Here is a 22217-nt window from a genome sequence, read left to right on the forward strand (position 1 = left end):
GCAAGATGAAGTCAAACCAGAATCCACTGTTCTTGAGACTACTAAAATGCAGATGGCCATCAGCTGTAGTAATGCCATGTAGAAAGAACAGTGGGAAGAAAAGAAATTGTTCTATTTGCTAAAATTAGAAAAGCAAATCCACAGCCAAGTAATTATTTAAAATTTTGCGGGTAAGCTGAGAATCACTGTTGACAACCCATTGATAAAAATATCAGCTGTTTCCACCGTCTGAGGACAAGTGAGCTGCCCAAGGTAGTCTTTGGTGATTGTGATGCAAGGACTGTGTTCTGTCAGGCAGAACGAGCTGACTGTCTCAGCTTTTGGAAGGCATTTCTGGGAGTAAGTGCTTAAGGGCATTGGGGCTTGAAAAAAAATTGTATTGATATATGCAGATAATAGAGGAACTCCAAGACATCTGAATGGCACTGAATTACCATTTATTGGATAAGGAAATAAGCCTAAGGAAAAATCACAGAATCATACCCTAGAAATGTGTAGGAAGTATGTAGCCAACTATCTGCCTTTCATTGCAGATTCAGTTTTACAGTGTATTTAAGTGAGGTTAAAGCTGTCCCAAGACAGGAAAATTTGGCCTGAAGAACACAGAAGGAGTCCTATGGTGAATAAACGTAACATCTGAAGACTTCACTAGTCCACAGGAGACTGAGGGCCTGAATGGACATGGCCAAGCCAAAGGACAAGAAAGGAGGAAGCAGTTTATAGGGTCAGCAGCTGCTTTTTGAATTCTGTACTTTCTTACCGGTATCCTGGAAGCCCTTCAGATTGTTAACTTCAGTAATGCAGCAAGATCAGGTTCTTGAAAGAGTAAAACCTCATAGTTCAGAGTTCCTGCCTGTGTCCACTCTCCTTTCTACACTATTAACCATTTTAGCTACAGGTTTTGTGGTAGTTTTTCAGAATAAAGATCCTTATGTATTGATCCTTCACTTCTGGTGAAATCTCCATCTGCATGGCCATCATTTTTTTTTGTAATCCACATATGTCTAGTTTCCTCTCTCTTTGCATCATCCTGTTGAAGTGCCAGTGCTGTTTTCATGCACTTGTATCCCACTGTCAGATCATCATCATTATTTTCATGCACTGAGCTGTTCCTTTTAACATCCTTACCATTGACTTGAAAGAGGGGACAGAATATCTGACTGTGGAGCAGAAAACATGATACTTATGTTTTGTTCTCCTTGAACCACAGCTTTTGCTGCTTGTCCTTCCCAAGCCACAGTAGTCTTGTTGCTCTTGGAGGTTCCTTTCCAAGAGCAGGAGCTTTGGTTCCCCCTGGAGAGATGGCTAGTTGTGCTCCTGGCCAGGAGTTTCAGCCTTGTTTTGTCATGCCCTTCCTCATGAAACTGTTGTGGTTCGTGCAGTGCACAGACTATTTCTGCGTCTCATGTTCTAGGAGCAGCTCTAGACCAAGATCATTGAGACCTGGACCTCTGTGAGATCTCATTGTTTTCTGTTTGTGCTGAAAAAAATCGGGTTATCCACTTACTGTTGTGGGAGAGCCCCAGATTTTCTTTTGAATCTTGGAAATGAGTGAAAATCTTCCATGCATGTTTATCTTGTGCTTTCTGTGGAAAGTGAGGCTCTGTGCTGCTCAAGCAAGTGGCTGTTCTCTCCAGAACTAAAAGGATGAGGTTGTGGCAAGGAGACTCCTAATTGGACACCCTAATTATCTGTATCTTTTCAAATTTTATTTTTAGCTCACTTATGGAATGTAAATCACCCAGTCTAGTTGATGTCTTCCCTAAATGATTCACAGTGCCTGGAAGACCAAACAATTTTTTTTCCCCAATATTTTGCCAGTCTTTGATTTCACTGCCTGGGATTTAGGTAGTATGCTGATGGATTCTAGGAAAAGTGGACAAGATTGTGTTGGACTGGCTGTACATCTACTATTGAGGTGCAGCCTAGGAATTGGAGAAAATAGAAGTTAAATCTTTGCTCTAGCATTTTGGCTTCACAGCAATAACCTTTCCTTTGAGCTGTGCAGAACATTATACTTGAGAAGATCCATGAAAACTAATTATTACCAATCCCATGTACAGAGCTCAGAAGTCAAAGGTCATCTGATTTTAAAAAAATTAAACTTCTTGTTTGTTTTTTTTCTATATCATCAGTTTGATTATTTTTTCTTCCTTCCCCTCCCTTCCCATGGCTTTTCCTAAAGCCATAGGGATTATAGATTTGATTTGGTTTAATTCTTTGATTATGCAATGCTGGAGCAGCCTTTGAGCCTTCAAAAACTGCAGCAGCCATCATGTAGCACACACAAAATGAGAGAACTGGCCATTTTGCATTTCAGATTAATTACTGGTAAAACGTGGAGCTTCGTTAATTCCATGGTATTAATTGTTTTGTGACTGTTTTGTGCCTTTTGGAAGCACAAATATTTACTTCATACCTTGGGTTAATAGTTGAGGTCAGCTCAGATACTGAGTGAAACTGGTGAACAGATATTCCTGTAGAGCAGAACTTGCTTTCTGGTCTTTATACAAAGTCCTACTTTCACAGAGGAGACAAGAGATGATTTTGCTTTGAATGGCCTTTTATTTTACTTTGAAAAGAAGCAGCTGCTGCAGGTTTTTTCCATACAGGACATGTGATCTGAGACCGTGCAATTGGTAAATATGAAAAATATACAACATGGATTAAAATAAGGAGGATATTTGGATGTTGAGGTACATTTAGCATTTGTGAAAGGGAGAAATTATTGCACCTGGCAGTGAGGTCTCCTGTTCAGAGGTGCTGGGCAGAAATTCTACCTCCTCTGCAGACCTGCTGTGTTTCATTTTTGACCTGAAAGAATCCAGGCTAACAGCCACTGGCTTTTTCTTATTTAGGTGTTAATAAGTCTTTCATTTCTCTGCTGAGATTGGCAGTTAGGGAAAGAGATGTAATTGTTATTTGTGCTGTGGAATTTGTCCTCCCACCTCTTGACAAAGACTCATCGCTTTGTAACAGGGGGGCTGGGAGGAATAAAGTGCAGGAGGTTCTGGAATCCAGAGGTGAAAGCTTCCAAGTGATGCTAATCACTACAGTTTTTGAGATACAGGTGGCATCACACAGCTGGGTTTTCAGACTAATTCGGGTACACCTTTGTGCTGAGACAACAGTTTGAATGTAGAAGCAGAGTTTCCAGATGAGAATGTCACTGCCTAATTGGGAGAAACATATTCAGGTCAAGTGCCAGATACAGTTATGCAGGATAACAGTGTTGGTCTGCACAGCCTTTAGGGAAGCAGCATAATCCTGGAATACTGAAAAACAACCCAGAAACGGGTGCACAGCTTTGAAGGGAGCCATAGGTTGATATTCTTCTGTCTTGCAGAGCGTGGTTATTGATTACTCAGTTCTGTGGTTCTCAGACATGAGCTCTTCATTGACTGGAATTAGATTTGGGGAGGTGGTTGCTTTCTCTGCAGCAACAGCATATGCATAACATGTTCTGTTTGTCACAGATGCCTGGGTAAGGGAGAGCACCTGTTATTAAATGCATGATGGTGTAGAGAACAGAATGGATAAACAGACCATGAAATTGTGTTGGGTCAGTCCTAATGCTGCCAAAACACTCAAAACTTAAGCCTCAAGTGACTTCCTTTTATTTACTTTCTAGTGCATTAGCAGCCAAAATTCACTTTTTTTGCAATCCCCATGTGAAACCTGAGATTCTCACAAAACTACTGATATTTAAGTAAAGTGACCTGGCAGGATGAATGGGCCTTACATGATCCTGCATTGCAAAGACTGGAGACACAAAAATCCCACATGGGTAGAAAAAACCACAGGAGAAAATCCAGGCTCAGTTTATGCTCTTTCATTATTTAATTGTGATTAAAATACAACAGCCACAAGGGAACAAGCTTGATTCCGTTCTCTCTGTGTTAGACTATGGCAGTGCCACCTGCTCAGCATTTTTCTATCTTAATGCAGCTTTTTTTTTTTTACTGAGCCCAAAGCAGAATTACCTGGAGGAGCAGCAGAAAACCTGCAGAAAGGGTTGTGATAGTTGAGGATTAGGAGGCAGGAAATGGGAGATTCACTGAAGACGAGCATGAAATCAAAGCTGTGGGGAGGACATTTGAGAGAAGTATGAGCTGATACCTAAGTTATTTATGGAGGGGGGAGAAGTGGGCTTTGCCTTAGGAAAGCTCTGCAGGTTTGGGTGCAGTTGCAGACATAGTTGGGCAAACAGGAGACTTTGGGTGGAAGGAAAACAGAAGATTCTCACTGTGGCCTTGGGTCAATGAGTTTATCTCATTTAGCTCCTTCAGTAAAGGTGCAGCCGCCCCACCTGGCACCATTTGGTGTATTTTGGTGAAAGTCTGAGGCTCTGAAGAGAGTAGCTGAGCAATTAACACATTATTTTCAATAGATAGCAAACAGTTGTTTTATTGATGTATTGTTGGTTTTCCCTCTCGTGATTTTTTTTAATTGTGTTTGTATCTTTAAAAAATATGTGCCAAAGGGAAAGCTCTGGCCTCTGCAAAAAAAAAAAGACTAAACCCATCATAACTCCTTTCTGTTATTTGATTCTCTCAGATATTATAAGCAAGGCTATTTGGCTCATGTCAGTAGAATCCCAGAATGGCTGGGTTGGAAGGGACCTTAAAGCCCATCCAGTCCCACCCCTGCCATGGACAGGGACACCTCCCACTAGCCCAGGTTGCTCCAAACCCTGTCCAACCTGGCCTTGGACACTTCCAGGGATGGGGCAGCTTCTCTGGGCAATCTGTGCCAAGGCCTCCCCACCCTCACAGGGAAAAATTTCTCTGTATCTAACCTAAATTTCCCCTCTTTCAGTTTGAAGCCTTTACTGCTTGTCCTCTTACTACAGTTCCTGATGAAGGGTCCTTCTCTTTGCTATTGAGCTTAAATACTTGTCCTCTCTCCAGGTATTGTCCCCTTCTGAAGAGTGACACTTGAAGCTTTAAGCCACCGGCAGATTTGCTCAGACACAGAGATAAAAATCTGTTTGCCTGCTCACTGTTTGACTAGAGATGCAAATTGGATAATTGCTGAGGCAAAAATAGTCGATAGCTGCTTGTGGAAGATCTGCATGCAGGATTATACTGATTTTAGAAGAAGAGGTATTAAATATTCGTGCCAGTTTCAGGAAACATGCAGACATGTTTTTGAATATAAAATAGAGAATTCTGTGCCTCCCTCGTGAGTAGAATGAACTAGATCAAGCACAGCCTTTTAAAGCATCCTTTTGCTATCTTTCCTCCTCGGTACAGAGTATATGTGCTTTGACTGCACTTCCTCCAGCCTCTGAGCTGCTGCAGAAATTCCAGCCACTGAGCAGCTGTGTGTATGCTTGAATGAAGTGTGTGCTATTCCATGTGTCAGCAGGAAGAGATATAAATAGAGCTTTTTTCTCCTTGTTGTCATGGTCTGTGTTTCCGCTGGCTACCCCGAGCTATTTCTTCTTCAAGTCTGGTGTAAGGGGAATACATTGCAGTGAGGTTCTGTGCTGCAGTTCTGGATCACAGAGAGCATATGAAGCCATTTAAGGATCACAGCCATTTGCACTTAGTGCTTGGTGGCACAAGGCACATCAAGATTAATGAATGGCAGCTCTTGCTGCTGTCCAGGCAGCCGACATTTTGCTGCAGAAGTTGCCTTTCCCCCCCCCCCTCTTTCCAGTGAGAGAAATAGCTGGGGGAAAATCCCCCTTCCTGGAACTGTCAGGTTGCAGAGTCTGAGAATGAAGCTCTTTTGGCTTTGTGCTCCCCTTCTGACACGTGCTGGTCTCACACCTTTGCAATGAAAAGCTGCTGCTGTGGCCACCTCATGCACCAAAGCTGAGACACAGAATCAGGGAATCCCAAAATAGTTTGGGTTGGAAGGGACAAAGAAGATCATCTCCTTCCAGCCCCCCTGCTATGAACAGGGACACCTTCTACTAGACCAGGTTGGTCAGAGCTCCATCCAGCCTGACCTTAAATATTCCAGGGATGGAGGGCTGCTGGGAGAGTTAATTTTTCTGGCACTGGCATCCCCACATGGGAGAACAGTGTTCCCTGGTATTGCAGGAATATACATTTATCGTCACATGATCTGACATACCTGAGCTGCACCACACACCAGGACTCTGAACTTGAGTGGTCTGCATGGATCAAAATGGCCCAGGACATAGTGCCCACTCAGGGACTATTCCAAATCCAGAATTCATAATGTAACAAGCCCTTTAATCCATGGCCTGACCTGGTAGTGGTGGGACTGAGGAGAGGTGCTGGGAAAGTAGACTCTGATATGTAATAATCCAGAAATCAGTCACCTCCTCATCTATCACAGAAATGAATGACCCAATTTTATATTTAAATGTATGTATAAAATACACACAACTACAACATGGAAAACAAAAATATAAAGTTTAATTCAGTGTTAAAATAGTTTTAAAATACTCTACATGTAGAGTATTTAAATCACCAGATGGTGATTTAAAATTCCTTTTGAAGCAAAGGATTCAAGAAGCAATAATATCACCTTTTAGCCTTTGTGAACACTAAGATCTTTTAAATGTTTCTATTCTTTGACAGCTTGTCCTAGTTACCTGAGAATATGACATGTTTCCTGGAAGGAAAATAACTATGCTATCAATCCAGATACAGTCTGTCCTTGCTTTTCTCCCTGCCTCCTCATTTAAAGGACTCACAGCGATAAGAAATGTGAATTTTCTCAAATTTAATCAGGGTAGGATTTTTTCCTAAGTCAGCCTCCATTAAGCAATAATGTGGAAATGAAGTTAATTTCCCTTTCTTTGCTCTCAGACGTCCATTTTACATCCATTACAATCTGAGTGTAATAATTCACTTCCCAGATTTGATCATCCTGTTCATTTCAAGCCAGTTCTTCCATTTTTAATACTTCCTTCAGAGAAGTGAAATGGCAGGAATATTAAATAAATAAGTTTCTGATATGTTGCTACAACTGTTTGAGCCTTTCTTGAGAGAGTTCATTAGCAAATGAGCAGTTCCTGAGTATAATGTAAAACATCCTTTTTCATGGAAGGACAGGTCTGAGCCATTTCTCCAGTTGTTCCACTGAGGGAACAATTCTTCACTTAAAGCATTATTGGGGCTGTAAAATGAAAACAAAAATAATTGAAATATAAAGCACATCATTTACTAACTCTTAAACTGGGATTATGAGAGCTCTGTTCTGAAAAGGTTATAGTGATCAAAAACCAGCTGAGATAGCTCTGCCCACTTTTGATGGAAGTGTTAAGCATCCAAGAACCTCCCAGACTTCATACTTACCATCTGATGAATATTTAAGAATGTAGTCTAAGAGTCAAGACACAGAGGCATCTGCAGCTGTTAAAATGGCTGTTGCAGTGTGGTGCCATCCATTTTGAGCAGTTGCCAACTCTGATCTCAGCCTTACTTAGATAACCATACCTTAATATTCCCTAATTGTTTATTATCCTCCCCCCCAACTAATCTTTTTGTTACATTTTGTATCAGCATCATATGGCCTTTACAGCTCATCACCTGATTTCACTTTATGTGACCAAGCACTGAACAAGTTAGGAGGTTCTTAAACACATTTAAACCAGCCAGAGCTGGTTTTTGGTGTTTGATGGATCTGCATGCAGATCTGTCAAATTCAGGACAAATACACCTGTAGATATCCCTTAAAAAAACCTAATGCAGACTTTTCATCATGTGGCTCAATTTTGAGAGAACCTTTAGCTGCAGGGGAGGACAAACAGGTAGAAAGTTTGACTCCATGATACAGTAGGTCCAGACTTCCAGAGCAGTCAGGCTGGTTCATCTCATCAGCACCAAAAAAATCTGCTTTAAAGGGTTAAAGACCTAGATGACTCTAAATGATCACAATACTGAGATTTACCTACAACCTAAATAAAATGGGGACTTGCAACCACTTGAAAAAGCAAACCTATTTCTGCAGTAGGAGAAGGGATGTGGGGAGCCTTTGCAAGGTCACCTCCATTTTCTTCTTGAAGAATGTTTTGAGGGATTCTGAAAAAGAGAGGAACTGTGTAGCATGCTTATCCAGGGGGCTTATCATATTGTATTAGCACTTACTCATCACATTTAATTAAGATTCCTTTTTAACTGGTGCAAAATATTATTAGCTCCATTCATCCCACATCAGTGAAAAGGAATAATAATGGGATGTGATCCTAACAGGAGATGATAGGAAGCTGCTAATGTGACATATATATTGTGGAAGGGAAAGAGGGCTGTGACTGCCAAAGTCTGTTCTTGAGGGCTGTGGGATCTTTAGTTTTCCAGCCCCTTCCTGTGGAAGGTGTTACAGTGACAGACCTCTTTTAGGGCAGGTTGCTGGCTGGCAGCCATATCAGTGGGAATCAAAATAGACATTGGATAGTGTTTAGTTAATTGGCTTTCAGAGGAGGAGAATTTGCAGAGGTTTAGTGACAAACTAGTCAAAGTAGGTCAGCTAAAGGATTTTGTGTACCTGTCTGGTATAGTTCACTTTCAAATGAAGGATATCACTTGAGGATAACAAAATTAAACTAAACAAAACAGTAATAGTACCCTTTCTTCCCTTTTATGATTCAGATAGAGAAAAGGCCAGTTTCAGGTTTCATCCATAAAATACCAGTAAAATGATCCCTTTATTTGTGATCAGAGCCACAGGGAGCCAGGGAACAGGTGTCAGCTCTGAGGTTCAGAGCACAGAGCCACCTTCAGCCTCTGAGAGACGAGGAACTGCATTTCCCACTCTCTGAAGCTTTGTGTGAGTTTTCTTTTTCCTTTAAGAAGCAGAAAGCTTTACCCTGTAATCATCTGGTCTGGAGATTGCAATGGTTTGGGCTGCAGGAGTGGGAACCATCTACAATAGGAATGGCTGAAGTCTGTAAGCTAAACATAGATGATAAAGTGAGAAAAAAAAATTATCTTTTAAGACCATTTCTCGTGTGTCCCTGATCCATTACTATTCTATCCTCTCTGAGTGGTGAAGCTCACACATTCATTCATGTTTAAAATAGATGCCTCTAAGAGCACTGACAGAAATGTGTCCCTTTCTCTTTCACTACTACTTCATCCAATTAGTTGGTTAAAATTAGATTCTGCCTTGAAAGGCTAAAATTGATGCTTCAAGTTTCCATAGTTGCTGCCTTTCTATTAACTCTGCTCAGTTAAATGGTGGGGATTCTCTCTTGCCTGCCAGCACTGGGTTTGGGGAGCTGGGCTGGGCTTTGTGCACCAGCAGTGATATGGGCTGTGCTCAGGTAAGATAACCTGCAGAAGGTTTTCAGAGCTGTAGAGACTGGTACATGGCAAACAGTGTTGTTGAGGGTAAGCAGGAAGGACTGAATTAAACTCAATTCTCTCAGCAGTGTTCACTGTCCAAGGTGAACACAAATAAAAACAAGCTGAGCCTGTCCAGGAAATCACAGAATCATAGAATGGCCTGGGTTGGAAGGGACCTTAAAGATGATTTTGTTCCAACCCCCTGCCATGGGCAGGGACACCTTCCACTAGACCAAGTTGTTTCAAGCCCCATCCAACCTGGCCTTGGACACTCCCAGGGATGGGAATCCACAACTTCCCTGAGCAACCTGTGCCGAGGCCTCACCACCTCCTAGTAAAGATTTTTTCCTAATATCCTGATCTGAACCTGCCCTCTGTCACTTTGAAGCCATTCCCCCTTGTCCCATCCCTCCAGGCCCTTGTAAAAAACAATCCAACACTAGAACACTTAAATCCTTCCTTTCAAGTAACCTGAATTTTTCCTTCTTTGGGCAGTCAAGCACAGCCAGCCATCGAGATGGGGGCTGAGAAAAACGTGGCTGCAGTGGCTGTAGGCAGGAGTCTGAGCTGATCCTGTTCACCCCATAGGAGCAGAGTGGCCTCCAGTGGCAGGAGTCGACTGGGATTGCAAGTCTGTGCTCTTGGCCTCGATTCAACAGCTCATCTAGCAGAGAGCAAGGGGAGGAGGGGGCTGGCTGGCTGCAGGGTACTCTTACAGGCTCCAGCAGCAGCCAGGAAATGCTTCCTCCTTTTCACCTTCACGGCAGGATTTATGATGCTCTGTGAGCCTGTTGTCTCTCAAATAAAAGGGCTTGTATGTAAGAGTCAAATTATTTGTTATTTAAATTTGACAGAACACAGTAACCAGAATTGGCTTTCCATAACATGAGACCGAGCAGTGCCCAGATGTGTTTTGTCTTCATATTCTTTCAGACATTCAGAGCTTTGTTTTCTGCAGTGACTTTTGCTCTCTTTGCAATATTTCATGTCCTTATATAACAGAGGCAGCCCCCACCCACAGCAGCAGCCTGATGGAAGCAGTTAGAGTGCCACCCCTCTCGTGGTCACATCCAGAGGGACATTTGAGCCACAAAGCAGACATCCCAATTTTTAAAGGTCTGCCTCAAAGTCCACGTTTTTGGGATGTGTCATTCCTAAAATCAGCCTTCAGCAGAGGTCTGGGTAGCTGCTTGCTGCTGTAGTCATTCAGTTTAGTGCATTTAAGGACATTTAATTAGGGCATTTAGGCTACATAGCACCTGGTTTGACAGGAAGGCAAAGACAAACCTTCTCTTAGATGGAAGTCAGCACCCACCACAGGTCCTCAGGGGAACATTGTCCCCAGCCACTACTCACACCACCCTCTCCCTTCCCGAGTACTGAGGGGCAGAGCAGTCCCTCCAACCCCAAATTCAATTTTCCTATGCTACTCCCTGCTCTTTCCCTTATTGTTTGCATTAAAACAAGGGCAGAAGGGCTGGTGCTTTAACTGCCCACACTGTATTAACAGCACGTTTATGAGATGAAAATAATTTGGGGTTTTATTGTTTGGTTGGTTTGAGGTTTGTTTTGTTTGAAGGGGGTTTTTTTGCTGTTTTCAGCTATGAACTCTTAAAAAACAGTCACTGTGAGCCTGCAGACATGAGGAAATGCCCAGATAAAAATATATCTATCTTATATTGCAGGACTAGTCTCTCCCTGCTGACCTCTGCATGCGACACAAACGTTCAAATGCTGCATCTCCCCCAAATCCAACGTTAAATTAGAGCTGAAAAGATGACAAGGAGCATCCTGGATGCGTGCACAGGCTGTCTCAGTGATGCAGCAGATTAGCCCCCAGTTTGCTGAGGAAAGGGTTAAAATTTGTGCTTTCCAAGGCAAGTTCTACCTGTGGTAGCAGGACTGGGCACAGGTACGGCACTAAAAGGATATTAGCTGAGAAGGTTGATATTTTTATAGGAGGAAAAGGCTCTTTTAGTGAACAAAGAATGAGAGGAACTGCTCTGTTTGCTTCTTCAGCCTCTGTGAGAAGCCATTTACCCTTTGTTGTACTCTGGCCACAGCAGGCTGTGGTAGGAAGCAAATTAAATTTTGCTTTCTCATATCTCAGAATACTCTGGCAGAGCTATTTGGTAGCTGAGACAATTACTTTAATGCACAGCCATGTAAGATTGGTTTCTTATAACGAGGTAAATAATCTTTGTGTATATTAATTGCCAGTGTCAGCATGGACAGTAACCTGGGAGTGAGCTGGAAGTGACCTCCGTGCCCACCCCCTGCTTTGGGACTGGATGTTGGAGCAGTGGGGGGTTACAGATCTCCTGCAACATATGTGCTATAATTACCCTGTTTAATAATACTGACTTTAAATCCAAGCTCTGGATTAAAGCTACAGGCTTCTTTGTGGGGAGAAGTTTTCATTTGGTTCGTTCCTCCTGTCTCTGATTCCTTAATGCAGAACAGGTCAAACAGATGGGAGAACAGAAAGTGAGAATTCTTTGGGTGTTTCTTTAAGACTCCAAATTGACACAGTCACTAGAGAGGGCTGGGATTGTTTGGCAAAGTGATAGTTAAAACGGTTCAATTTTGTTCTGACTGAATCATTCCTCTGTCTTTCAGTTCTATATCTGTCTTTGTATCATGCTGATGATGGATTTTTATTTGCTTCCCTTTTTTGTGGGTTTGTTGGGGTTTTTTTAATTTGTTTCTTTTTTCAGGGAAAAAAAAAAAAAGATTAAATGGGCATTTTAATCCCAAAAAGGCTTAGGGATGATCAGTGAAGCCAGAATGTCCGCAGAGATCCTCCAAATGACACAGAGAGGGGTTTGCATTGGATGTGCTGTTTCAGAATCAGTGCAGAATGTCAGACTCTTTATCATGGTGAATATTCATTAAGCCTGCCAGAGGCAGAGGCTGCAGTCAGTACAGCATCAGCAGAGGAGGCAGGGAAGAGAGAAATCAGGTTAATGACTAGCTTTCTCTGCAATTTGCTTCCTGCTTATTGCCTGATCTCAGTTTTAAATAAATTCATTTAATTAATGTGTTTTGCTCCTTTGACCTGCGGACAGAAGGGACTGTGATTAATGACGGGGTATTCCGAGTCTCACAGTGGCTTTAGTCGGCCTGTCCTGCTGTGTGGGGAAAGAACACTGAAAAATATTTCCTTTAGCTTTAATAGTAACAGAAGTTTTGATTGGAAGCTTTTACCTAAATGATTTTTAAAGACAGGGACAAAGTGGTGAGTGGTGAGAGGGGTGGAACAGGGCGAAAGCAAGCTGCTGTCTTGGCTGAGCATGTCACACAGTCAAAAATGTCTCTGCAGGGAGACAGAGCTGCACAGAAATGCTTTCCCTTTCTCCCTCTTGAGCAGGGGCACATCTGTTCTAACATGAGTTAGCCTTCTTCTGACAAAGGTTCTTTAAGAAAGCAGCAGAGGCATAGGAGGCAGAGCCCATGTAATGACGCTCAGAATATATGGGCAGCTCGCATTATGGGAAGCAAGCACCACCTGTTCCTAGCAAACACCAGATTGGAGCTGTGGGGCTATACAGGGACAGGAAAAAAAACACCAGGCCTGCCCAAAAGAGAGAAAAATGTCAGTTAGATGGAAATTACGGGCTTAGCCCAGACCTGATGGGATATCGATTCCTGGCCTGAGTGATGACATGTGCCGTGAGCAGACATTTTGCCCCAAATTTAGAAGGCATCTCGGTTTCAGACTGTTTGTACCCATCACTCAGTATTACCTCTCAGCTTGGGTGGTTTTACAAGCTGATGAAAGCCAGCCCTTCAGTTGAGTGAATTTGCAAATTCTGCATCTGAGAAGGCAGCACCTGAAGTCTCAGTGACAGACCTGTGCTTTGGAGTTCTGCAGCGCAGGTTCTGAGCTGTCCTGGTGTCTTTGCTGCCAGAACTAAAACGTGGCCTTTTAAGGGGTGGAAATGGTGCAATCTTAACAACGTGGCTGAGCTCTCTCAGGTGTTTCTGAACAGAACATGCCAGTGCTTGCCCAAATGAAAATCCCATGAAAGGATTAGGGCTGAGAAAGTGGCCTCATCTTGCAAACAGTTGCACAGGATTTTTTGTGGCTGTCCCCGTTAAAGAGATTAGTTTTGAACTTTTTCTTTTTTTTTGAAATATTCTGGCATGGTCATTACTACAACACCCCCCAAGCCATGGTGCTGCTTAGCTTGCTCCTGAGGGTAGAATTCAGCTCCTTTTTCACCAGCCATCCAAAAGTTAGCTGTCTAGTATAAATTTTCTGGCTGGGCTTCATCTGTAAAGAAGCAAAGGTAATACAGCTCCAGCAGAGAGAGGAGAGGAACAGAGAAAATTCAGGGCATCTAAAACCAGGCATTTTAGCTAGATGGGTTGAACTGCCTTCTGAGGGTGCCTGTCTCTCTCTTTACATACTGTAGCAACAGTTAAATTAGACAGAGGATGCCTTTGTTTTGGTGGCTGAATTTAGAAAAGGGATGTCTTACTCTGTGGATCTCTAAGAAAAATAAAAAGAAAGTGCCCACAACTGCTACAGGCTAAATTTTAGGAAACCTGTTCCTTGTAGCGGGTGTCTGGGCTCCCTGCACAGGGTATAAGGAGACTTAGATACCCCTGGAAACCCTGTATGCTGAGAGCAGGACTGCCTGGAGCAGGCAGGGGAGGAGCTTGGTGCTCAGCGAGGTGACACAGCTCACCTGCAACCTGCCCCATGATGGGATCTTGGGGTCTATGACATCCACATAGAATCATGGAATGGTTTGGATTGGAAGAGACCTAAAGCTCACCTCGTTCCACCTCCTGCCATGGGCAGGGACACCTTCCACTAGACCAGGTTGCTCCAAGCCCCGTCCAGCCTGGCCTTGAACACTTGCAGGGATGGGGCAGCCACAGCTTCTCAGTGTGATATGAGAGTTTCTATCTGACAATGTGTAGGAAGTCAGGTGCTTTCAGGGCAATTAGGGCTTGTTGAACGAGGGCCTGCTGACCGAGATTTCTGTGGTTTTTAAGTCCTGTGAGAGGTAGAGGGCTACAGCATGTGACCAGGAAATGCTTCTGAAAGAGGAAAAAAAATAGCTATACACCGTACCCTACTCCCTCAAGCTTTCAGATAGGTGATTTTAGGGTATGTTTGGTGGTTTTTTATGTGTAAATCTGCCTGTGCAGTTCAGACAGCAGTCACGGGATGGAAAAAGAAGTATTTCGAAAGACAGCCTAGAAGTCATTTCATGCCATCTAAATATGTGATCTACTCGACTGCAGAGTCTCTGCTGCTCTGGGTTCCATTTAAAGTCTACTGAGACTCTTGTATTTCGGTGAGAGTAAAAGATGGAAGGGGTGAAAAGTTCATCTCCCATTTTAGCTTGCAGACACACAGGCGAAGAAGCATCAGGACCTGCAGGTGCAGCCTAGATTTTGGGTTCTGCTGCATGCAGGCATTTAAAAATTTAATTATTTGGTCATTGAACATGAAATCTGCTGTATTCCTTGAGAATAAAGTGAAGGGGCAGTCTCCAAAGTAATCCTATGGGTTACACCAGGAAATGACCAGACTCTGAACTTTTATGTAGGAACACTGGCAACCCAGTACAATCCTCTCTACTGCAGGAAGAAAAGAAGTATAATGTCTTAAATTAAGTGTTATGAATATAACTGGCGGGTTTGCTTTATTTAGATTTTCCTCTAAGTTTAATAAACAACTTTGAAGCATTCAGTAAGACCCAGAAAATATGCAAGAGAAGTACAACTAATCCCATTAAATGTAAAATAGCATCTAAGTGGAAAGTTTTTGTTGTTGAACTCCTGCTGATAAGAAACAGAAGAGATGTCTAAGGAAGCTTTGGAAATAGGTAGTAGATGACATTTATCCTTGATCTGAAATGCCTAAACATTGTTAGTACAGCTGAACTGTGACCTTCCAGCCTGCCAATCCAGATAAACACACATGTTATCAGGTAAATCACGCAGAAGAGAAATTTCCTGAGGAGGCTGGTGAAGCCCCACTGGTAGGAAATGATGGCTATTAACTCATTAGGTTCAGTCTGTCTCTGTCTTTTTGTGTGTGTGAGCTCTCCACACAGCTGTAGGGATAATTAGTTTCCTTTGGCTTAGTGAGTATTAAGGAAAATTTTAAAATGCTTAGTTTGTATGGACAACAAACATATTTGAGGTCTGGGAAAAAACCACACAGAAAGGGAAGCAAAGCCCCACAGTCTGAGAGAACCCTGATTCCGGGGTGGGTGTGATGGGTTTGTTGTGTTTGGATACATGATGTCAGATGGTTCTGTGGCAAATGTTACTGACTTCATCTGGGGAGTGGATTTGTCCAGGCAGAACCAGATTAAAGGGTCAATATCCTGCTCTGAATTAGATTTCAGTGATGCAGATGTGTTTGTGCACCCGATTAGTCTGGCAGGAGGTTTCATGCAGGAGATACTGTACCTTAGGGATACCCTGGGCTCTTGCACTTTGCTGTATTTGTGTGGGAAAATGGGTTAACATAAAGTCACTGTCGTTGTCTTACATCTTGTGTCCAACCTAATAAGTTGATTAGAGGGATGGAGAGCTCTCCTGTGAGGAAAGACTGAGAGGGTTGGGATTGCTCAGCCTGGAGAAGAGAAGGTTTGAGGTGATGTAATTGCAGCTTTCCAGTGCCTGAAGGGAGCTGAGAGGGAAGATGGAGAGGGACTATTTGCAAGGGCCTGGAGGGACAGGACAAGGAGGAATGGCTTCCCACTGACAGAGGGCAGGGTTAGATGGGATATTAGAAAGAAATTGTTCCCTGTGAGGGTGGGGAGGCCCTGGCACAGGTTGCCCAGAGAAGCTGTGGCTGCCCCAGCCCTGGGAGTGTCCAAGGCCAGGTTGGACGGGGCTTGGAGCAACCTGGGCTGGTGGAAGGTGTCCCTGCCCATGGCAGGGGGTTGGAACAGGATGATCTTTAACATCCAGTCGATTCCATGATTCTGTGATTCTGTGCTCACATAAAAATGGCACAGCCACACACTGTGTCACTTCAGCTGTGCTGAGGTGGCCCTGCAGTCCATAGAGTCTTGTCACTCTGTACTCTTCAAAGTAATTTTTCTGCTATTCACTGCTGCAGGGTTCTCCCCAACCAGAGCAAGGGTGGAGTCAAACATGATTTGAGGTCACCTACAGCTGTCTTTTTCCTGCCAGGAACAGAAAAAGAGCATTGGGTCTGGGCCAATGTTGTTTAGAATTAATGTTCTATGGGCTTGTTGGGAAAAAAGAAAGGATTTATTTGTCAAATAGGGCTTAATTTATTAGGCACAATATGAAAGCTCACATTTTTGTATTGCTGTAGAAAGACAATTGATTAATAATTTGGAAAAAGGCCAAGACACACAAATTCACCTTTGTAATTCATCATCTCGGAGAAACAAAAGTGATATAAATTGTACCTGAGCAAAACAATTTATTAAGCAGGAATGAAAGCTGGTTCATATTAATGCAGTTATAATGAAAGTATAGGACACTGCTGTTACTAACAGGAAACATGAAATCTGAAGTTGACAGTTAAGGCTGTAAGAGATTTACAGAAAACTACAACTAATAAAATAGAGGAACTTTCACATTATTAATAACTTCAAAAATGTATTTGAGACTAGACAGGTTAAGGTCACTAAAACAACTTCAGCTCTTCCTGGAAAGGACATAAGCTCAAAGTTAAAGCTTCTTCATCCTTGAATACGATATTAGGGGGAAAAGAAATGTACAGTCTCTTCTTGAATAAATATCACATTGTAAAACAGTCGTGTCACCACCGTGTGCTGAGGAGGTTCAAAGATGCCAAAGATTCCATGTGCCAAACCTGTTACATAGATGGTCTCAGAGATAGTTCCAATATGTTGTGTATACACATTTCTTTGGCTCTGTAACTTTGGACATCCTGTGTGAGTACAGAAAAGCTTAAAAAAGGAATCATGCTTCCCAGACGTGTTTATTTTGCTGCCAGGCAGGAGAAAGGTTGTCAAGCAGCAGAATATGCTTTTTTTTAGCTTTTGAACCAGGAGACTCTTGTGTCTGCATGCACAACACACAGTTTATTTCATAAAATAAAAAATTGTACAGTGTTACAGGAGATGAAGAATCATTAGAGACTAAGAAATAGAGGAGATGCTCTTCATTTCATGAAATAGCTGCTAAAACAAATGCAATATTCTTCATTTCTGCTACAGGGGTACAGAGCAGCCAGTAGCTGATGTTTACTGGCAAAACCTTGGAGATCTCCCTCTAGATTGTCTGTTTTGTTTTCTCTTCCTGCCCTCTTTTACCAGCGGGAAACATTTCTTCTCCTTCTTTCAGTGCCCTTCCCTCCTTTTCCAAGGCAATGGAGTCCCTCTCAAATGGCTTTCCAACCCCTCCTTGTATCAGCACAGTTCCCACCTCCTTCCTTACCCCAAACATCTTTACCTCTTCAACCGGACAGCTCTGATTCATGATGCTGAGACTTAATCAATGGTATTGGGATTTTTTGTGTGGTATTGCAAGGGTTTGTGTGTGGCTGGGAGTGTTACAAGTGTGAGAGGTCCTTGGTTTTGATACTGCATTTTTAGGGTGTAGATAAGAATATTTTCATCTGATTTGAGGGTTTTAGCATCAGTGCATAAACATTGAGCCTTCCCCTGATTAGAGTCCTTTAAACACTTAAAATGATATATTAAAATAGCTGTGCTGTTCCTATTCAAAATTGGGAGTTACGTAAATTACAACAAGCTTTCAAAGTTTCAGAGAAAAGAAAACAACCAGGTTTTAAGAATTTCTCTCATGGAAGAACCTGATTTTGTTGCAATTCACTATGCTAGAAAATTGTCCTTGTCAGAGCAACATACGCAAACGTTTTAATCCGATTAGCTCAATCTAATCAAAATCACGGAAATAAAATTAAAACTTGCTTCATAGTGCAAACCTAAATCTGGGGACAGAACTTTATATTGGCCTCTATAAAATGCTGTGATCTGTAAAAAATATCAGGATATTCTCTGAAGACCTTGGATATTTCTGAGGCCAGATTGTGCACCCTGATGGAAGGAGTCCTGCAGTACCTCTACCCAGGCAGTTCAGTTCCCCCCTGGTTTTGCTCTAGGGCCATGTCTGCTGCTCAGCCACATTGCACACACACACAGACACAAACATGTGCTACTTGGCCTCAGGTTCCTCTCAGGGATGCACCAGCTCAGAATCACAGGATGGGGCAGGTTGGAAGGGACCACAGTGGGTCATCTGGTTCCACCTCCCTGCTCAAGCAGGGTCATCCCAGAGCACATGGCACAGGATTGCATCCAGAATATCACCAGTGAGGGAGACTCCACACCCTCTCTGGGCGATCTGTTCCAGTGTGTGGTCACTCACACACTAAAGAAGTTCTTCCTCGTGTTCAGGAGGAACTTCTTGAGCATCAGTTTCTGTTACCTCTTGTCCTGTTGCTCAGCACCACCAAGCAGAGCCTGGGTCCATCCTCTGATCCCTTCAGACACTCTTTTCCTCCATGAGGAATCCTGGACACAGCTGAGAGGATGGTTTGCTAAAATACCCCAAAGGGATGTGCATAATGCCAAGGCTGCCCTGGACACTCTTCTAACCCTGTCCCAGAAGACTTGACACTCTTTTGCCCCACAACACACATGCTTGTGTTTCCTGCCTTAAAACATTACAGTGGGCTGCATCACAGCCCTCTCTTATTTCACATACTTCAAATTCAAAAGAAGAATGAAGAACAACTGTGTTTCAAGGCACAAGAGTCCAAAGCCTCTTGGGCCCAGCAGTGCACGGAGTGAGTCAGTGTGTGCTAACACTGAGCAGCCTGGGCAAGAATCAGTGGGTAACCCCCAGATGAGCAGCCAGGCAACCAGGAGTCACTGTGGGCGGAAGCCAGAGCTTTCAAAGGGGAAGCTGATGCTCACCGAGGGCTTGTATTTAATGATGCTTTAAGCTTTTCTTGCTGTTTTGACTTTTTCAGAACCTGAGGCGGGAGAGGTGTCCCCCCCAGTGGGAGCTGGTGTGAACAGCAACAGCTGGACCTTTAAATTTGGACCGGGCAATTCCAAACAAGGTGGTCCTGGTGAGTTGCCAGACAAATTCATTATCCCGGGATCTCCTGCAATCATCTCCATCCGGCAGGAGCCACCAAACAGCCAAATTGACAAAAGTGACTTCATAACCTTTGGCAAGAAGGAAGAGACCAAGAAAAAGAAGAAAAAGAAGAAGGGAAACAAGACTCAGGAGAAAAAAGAAAAGGGCAACAGCACCACTGAGAACAGTGACCAGTGAGGGGGTTATACTGAAAGAACCCACTTAGCCAGTTTTTGTAATAATGGCAGATTTCTCCTATGTAGCAACTCCCAACTTCTTCCTACTGTTAAAAAATTTCCTGTATGTACAGACTTGAGAAAATCAGCAGGAAATTCAGTGTCTGTCTAAATTGCTTAACAGGTTTTGTCTTAAAAGCTTTATTAAGTCTGGTGTTAACTCTTTTTCTCCACTCTGGCTTGTTTTCAGAATCTAAAAAGCAGACACAAGTTTCCTTTCTCCTACGCCGAAAAGGAGAATCTTCACAGTACAGCCAGTGAGAGGTTGGACTCTGCACTGTGGTTCCTGTGCTCCTGTCTTGATGACACTTACAGGACAGGTTTAAAAGTTTTAATGTTGTGCACCCTCTATCTGATTGGAAATATTTGTGTGCAGATGTCAGTTAGGTGATACGAGATCAGATTATAAAACGCAAGAAGAGCTGGTAAATATGCAACAGAGGAAACACCAAATGAACACAAATGTTCAAAGATGTTCAGGCTGGGGAGAAAATACCTGAAAGGAGATGAGCAGACTTGTCAAATCTTGAGAAGTCACTGTGTGGAAATACTGAGTCCTATACATGACGTATTGTACACACTGCTTTAAATGAAACCTCACATTTACAGCTCTCTAAGATACCATAAATTGTATCTATTTACCAAGCAAGCCATTGGGAAAATTGTCCCTTCAAGCCCTGCATTACCCTGGCAAGACCAGCCCTCAGAATGTAAGAAGGGCTGGGCTGACATCCCAGGAATGTAACTGTGATGCTCTGTGTCCCTATTTCCACTCTAACATTGTTTTGCACATTATGTCTCTGAAAAAGTCAGAGTTTTTCCACGACACTTATGCAAAAGAGAGAAAAAAGAAACGTTAACTATGCTATTTGTTATTTGAGATATTTATTTATAAAGAAATATAGCTGTAAATGTCAAAGAAATATGATGCCCTTTAACCCAAACAGAAGTCAATCTAGAGCCATTATAAATTACAATTGCTGCTATTAAAGTGCTTTAGAAAAATTGCCTGAAACATCTGTATTATATCGGCCACTTGCCAATAACAGCTTTATTCTGTCGGGTGACTTGAGGGCTGCCTCTTGCATGTATTAATAAATACAAGAATATCTTCTCTTTTTTATTTTATTTCATTAATCTGCACTTTGAATACACCTTTGCAAACAAACTGTCCTAATATGAAGAAGCAGAAGCAAACTCCTCACACAAATGGATTTATTAACCTTGCTAGCTCTGTGCAGTACCTTGGTGTTACCTCCCACACAACCTTTTCTGATTTTAGTTTAACTTTTCTATGAGATTATGAACTTCTGACCCTACTAACACTCCCTATGTAAAATTCAAGTACTGTATGTATGCTGTATGCTCTTATAAGAATCCTGAAATATTTATTCTGTGCTTGTGTATGTGAATGTCAATGCAACTATTATTAGAGTGGACTTTAAGCTTTACCGTTGAATGTAAATTCATTATTTCTTTTTTGTACACTTGTGAAAAAGTGCAGTAGTGTTAATTTTTTTAAGCCACTGTTGATTATCAGTTCTTTTGTGTATGAAACACAAGTAAAATATCTTTCTTAAACCAAGCCATGCATGCATTTTGGGATTTATTGGTAAGAATCTGTGAAGCTGAAGTTCTGTGAATTAAACCTGAGGGTATAAATGGAGTGTTGAATGTGGCTGAGGATGTTGATATAAAACCAATACATGTATTTTTAAATAGAATATGGCTGATGAGGGAATTCCAAGGAGTTTTCTACATTATTGTACATTCACAGAATAAAGCTCAAGTGTCGTGTTAATTGGAACTGTGTAAGAAACTACATAGCTCTGAAATTTCCAACAGACCCTTTAATCTAGGATCAAAGAGAACAACTGGATTTCTTGAGACATGTCCTGGATGTTTTAAGTTTCCAAACTGCTGACAGTTCAGAATAGAACAATTCCTATTCATTTTTAAGAACCTGCAGCAAGTCTTAAAACATCACAGAAAAGCTCTAATAAAAGAATTCATATCTCAAAGCATGAACCACCAATAGCCTCATGTGGTCTATTTAGAGTTTTCTTTTGCTGCCAGTCTTGTTTTACTGACAATAAAAAGGTGCTACTTGTGAAAGAGAATCCTTGATTCACTTTTAAAGGCTAGACAAGGGGAAAAAAAATAAGCTTTGGGGAGGGAACTGTTCCTTTATGCAAATGTGCTATGCAAGTACATTTAGATGTACTTTTTTTTTGTTTGGTGACTAATCCAAGAGCTCCCAAAACGTTCATCAGCTGGAGTTACAGTGGTAACTTAAACACACAGAAGGATACAGTTGTTTTATACCCATCATAAAGTCGTTCTCTCAACGCCTCTGGCAAAAATCCAGCACAAGGATTTAATTCTTTCAGGAATCTTTAACACTTGATTATTTTTAGATTTTAATTGAGTGTTTGTTCTTCTTTTGAGTGCTTGCATTTCCCCCTATGCAAGCCCGTCTGATTCATTCATTTTTCATCAGTGGTCATACACAGCAGGTTTTCCAAGGCTTGCATCTATCAGAGTGAACCAAGAGCTGCAGTATGTCTCCAATTTGCTGGTTTGAACACAAAATTACATTTGCCAGTGCTGCCTTTGGTGCAGGTGC

General features: G+C 42.3%; 1 protein-coding gene across 2 annotated transcripts in view; it reads left to right on the forward strand.

Annotated features, from left to right (window-relative positions):
* The window catches only part of PCDHAC1 (protocadherin alpha subfamily C, 1), an 80722-nt gene extending 59016 nt beyond the window's left edge, over positions 1–21706 (forward strand). Inside the window, exons 4-5 of one of the 2 annotated variants that reach the window (XM_017838577.1) lie at positions 19243–19344; positions 19782–21706. In XM_017838577.1, coding sequence (XP_017694066.1) covers positions 19243–19344; positions 19782–19852 — 173 coding nt within the window. In that variant the 3' untranslated portion in view covers positions 19853–21706. Of the gene's footprint in view, positions 1–19242 lie in introns of both variants that reach the window. The other variant, XM_017838576.1, reaches the window with a different exon arrangement.
* The last annotated feature ends 511 nt before the right edge of the window (positions 21707–22217 follow it).

The sequence above is a fragment of the Lepidothrix coronata genome, unplaced genomic scaffold (genome assembly GCF_001604755.1).
Source record: "Lepidothrix coronata isolate B3197 unplaced genomic scaffold, Lepidothrix_coronata-1.0 Scaffold348, whole genome shotgun sequence".
NCBI classification, from domain to species: Eukaryota; Metazoa; Chordata; class Aves; order Passeriformes; family Pipridae; genus Lepidothrix; species Lepidothrix coronata.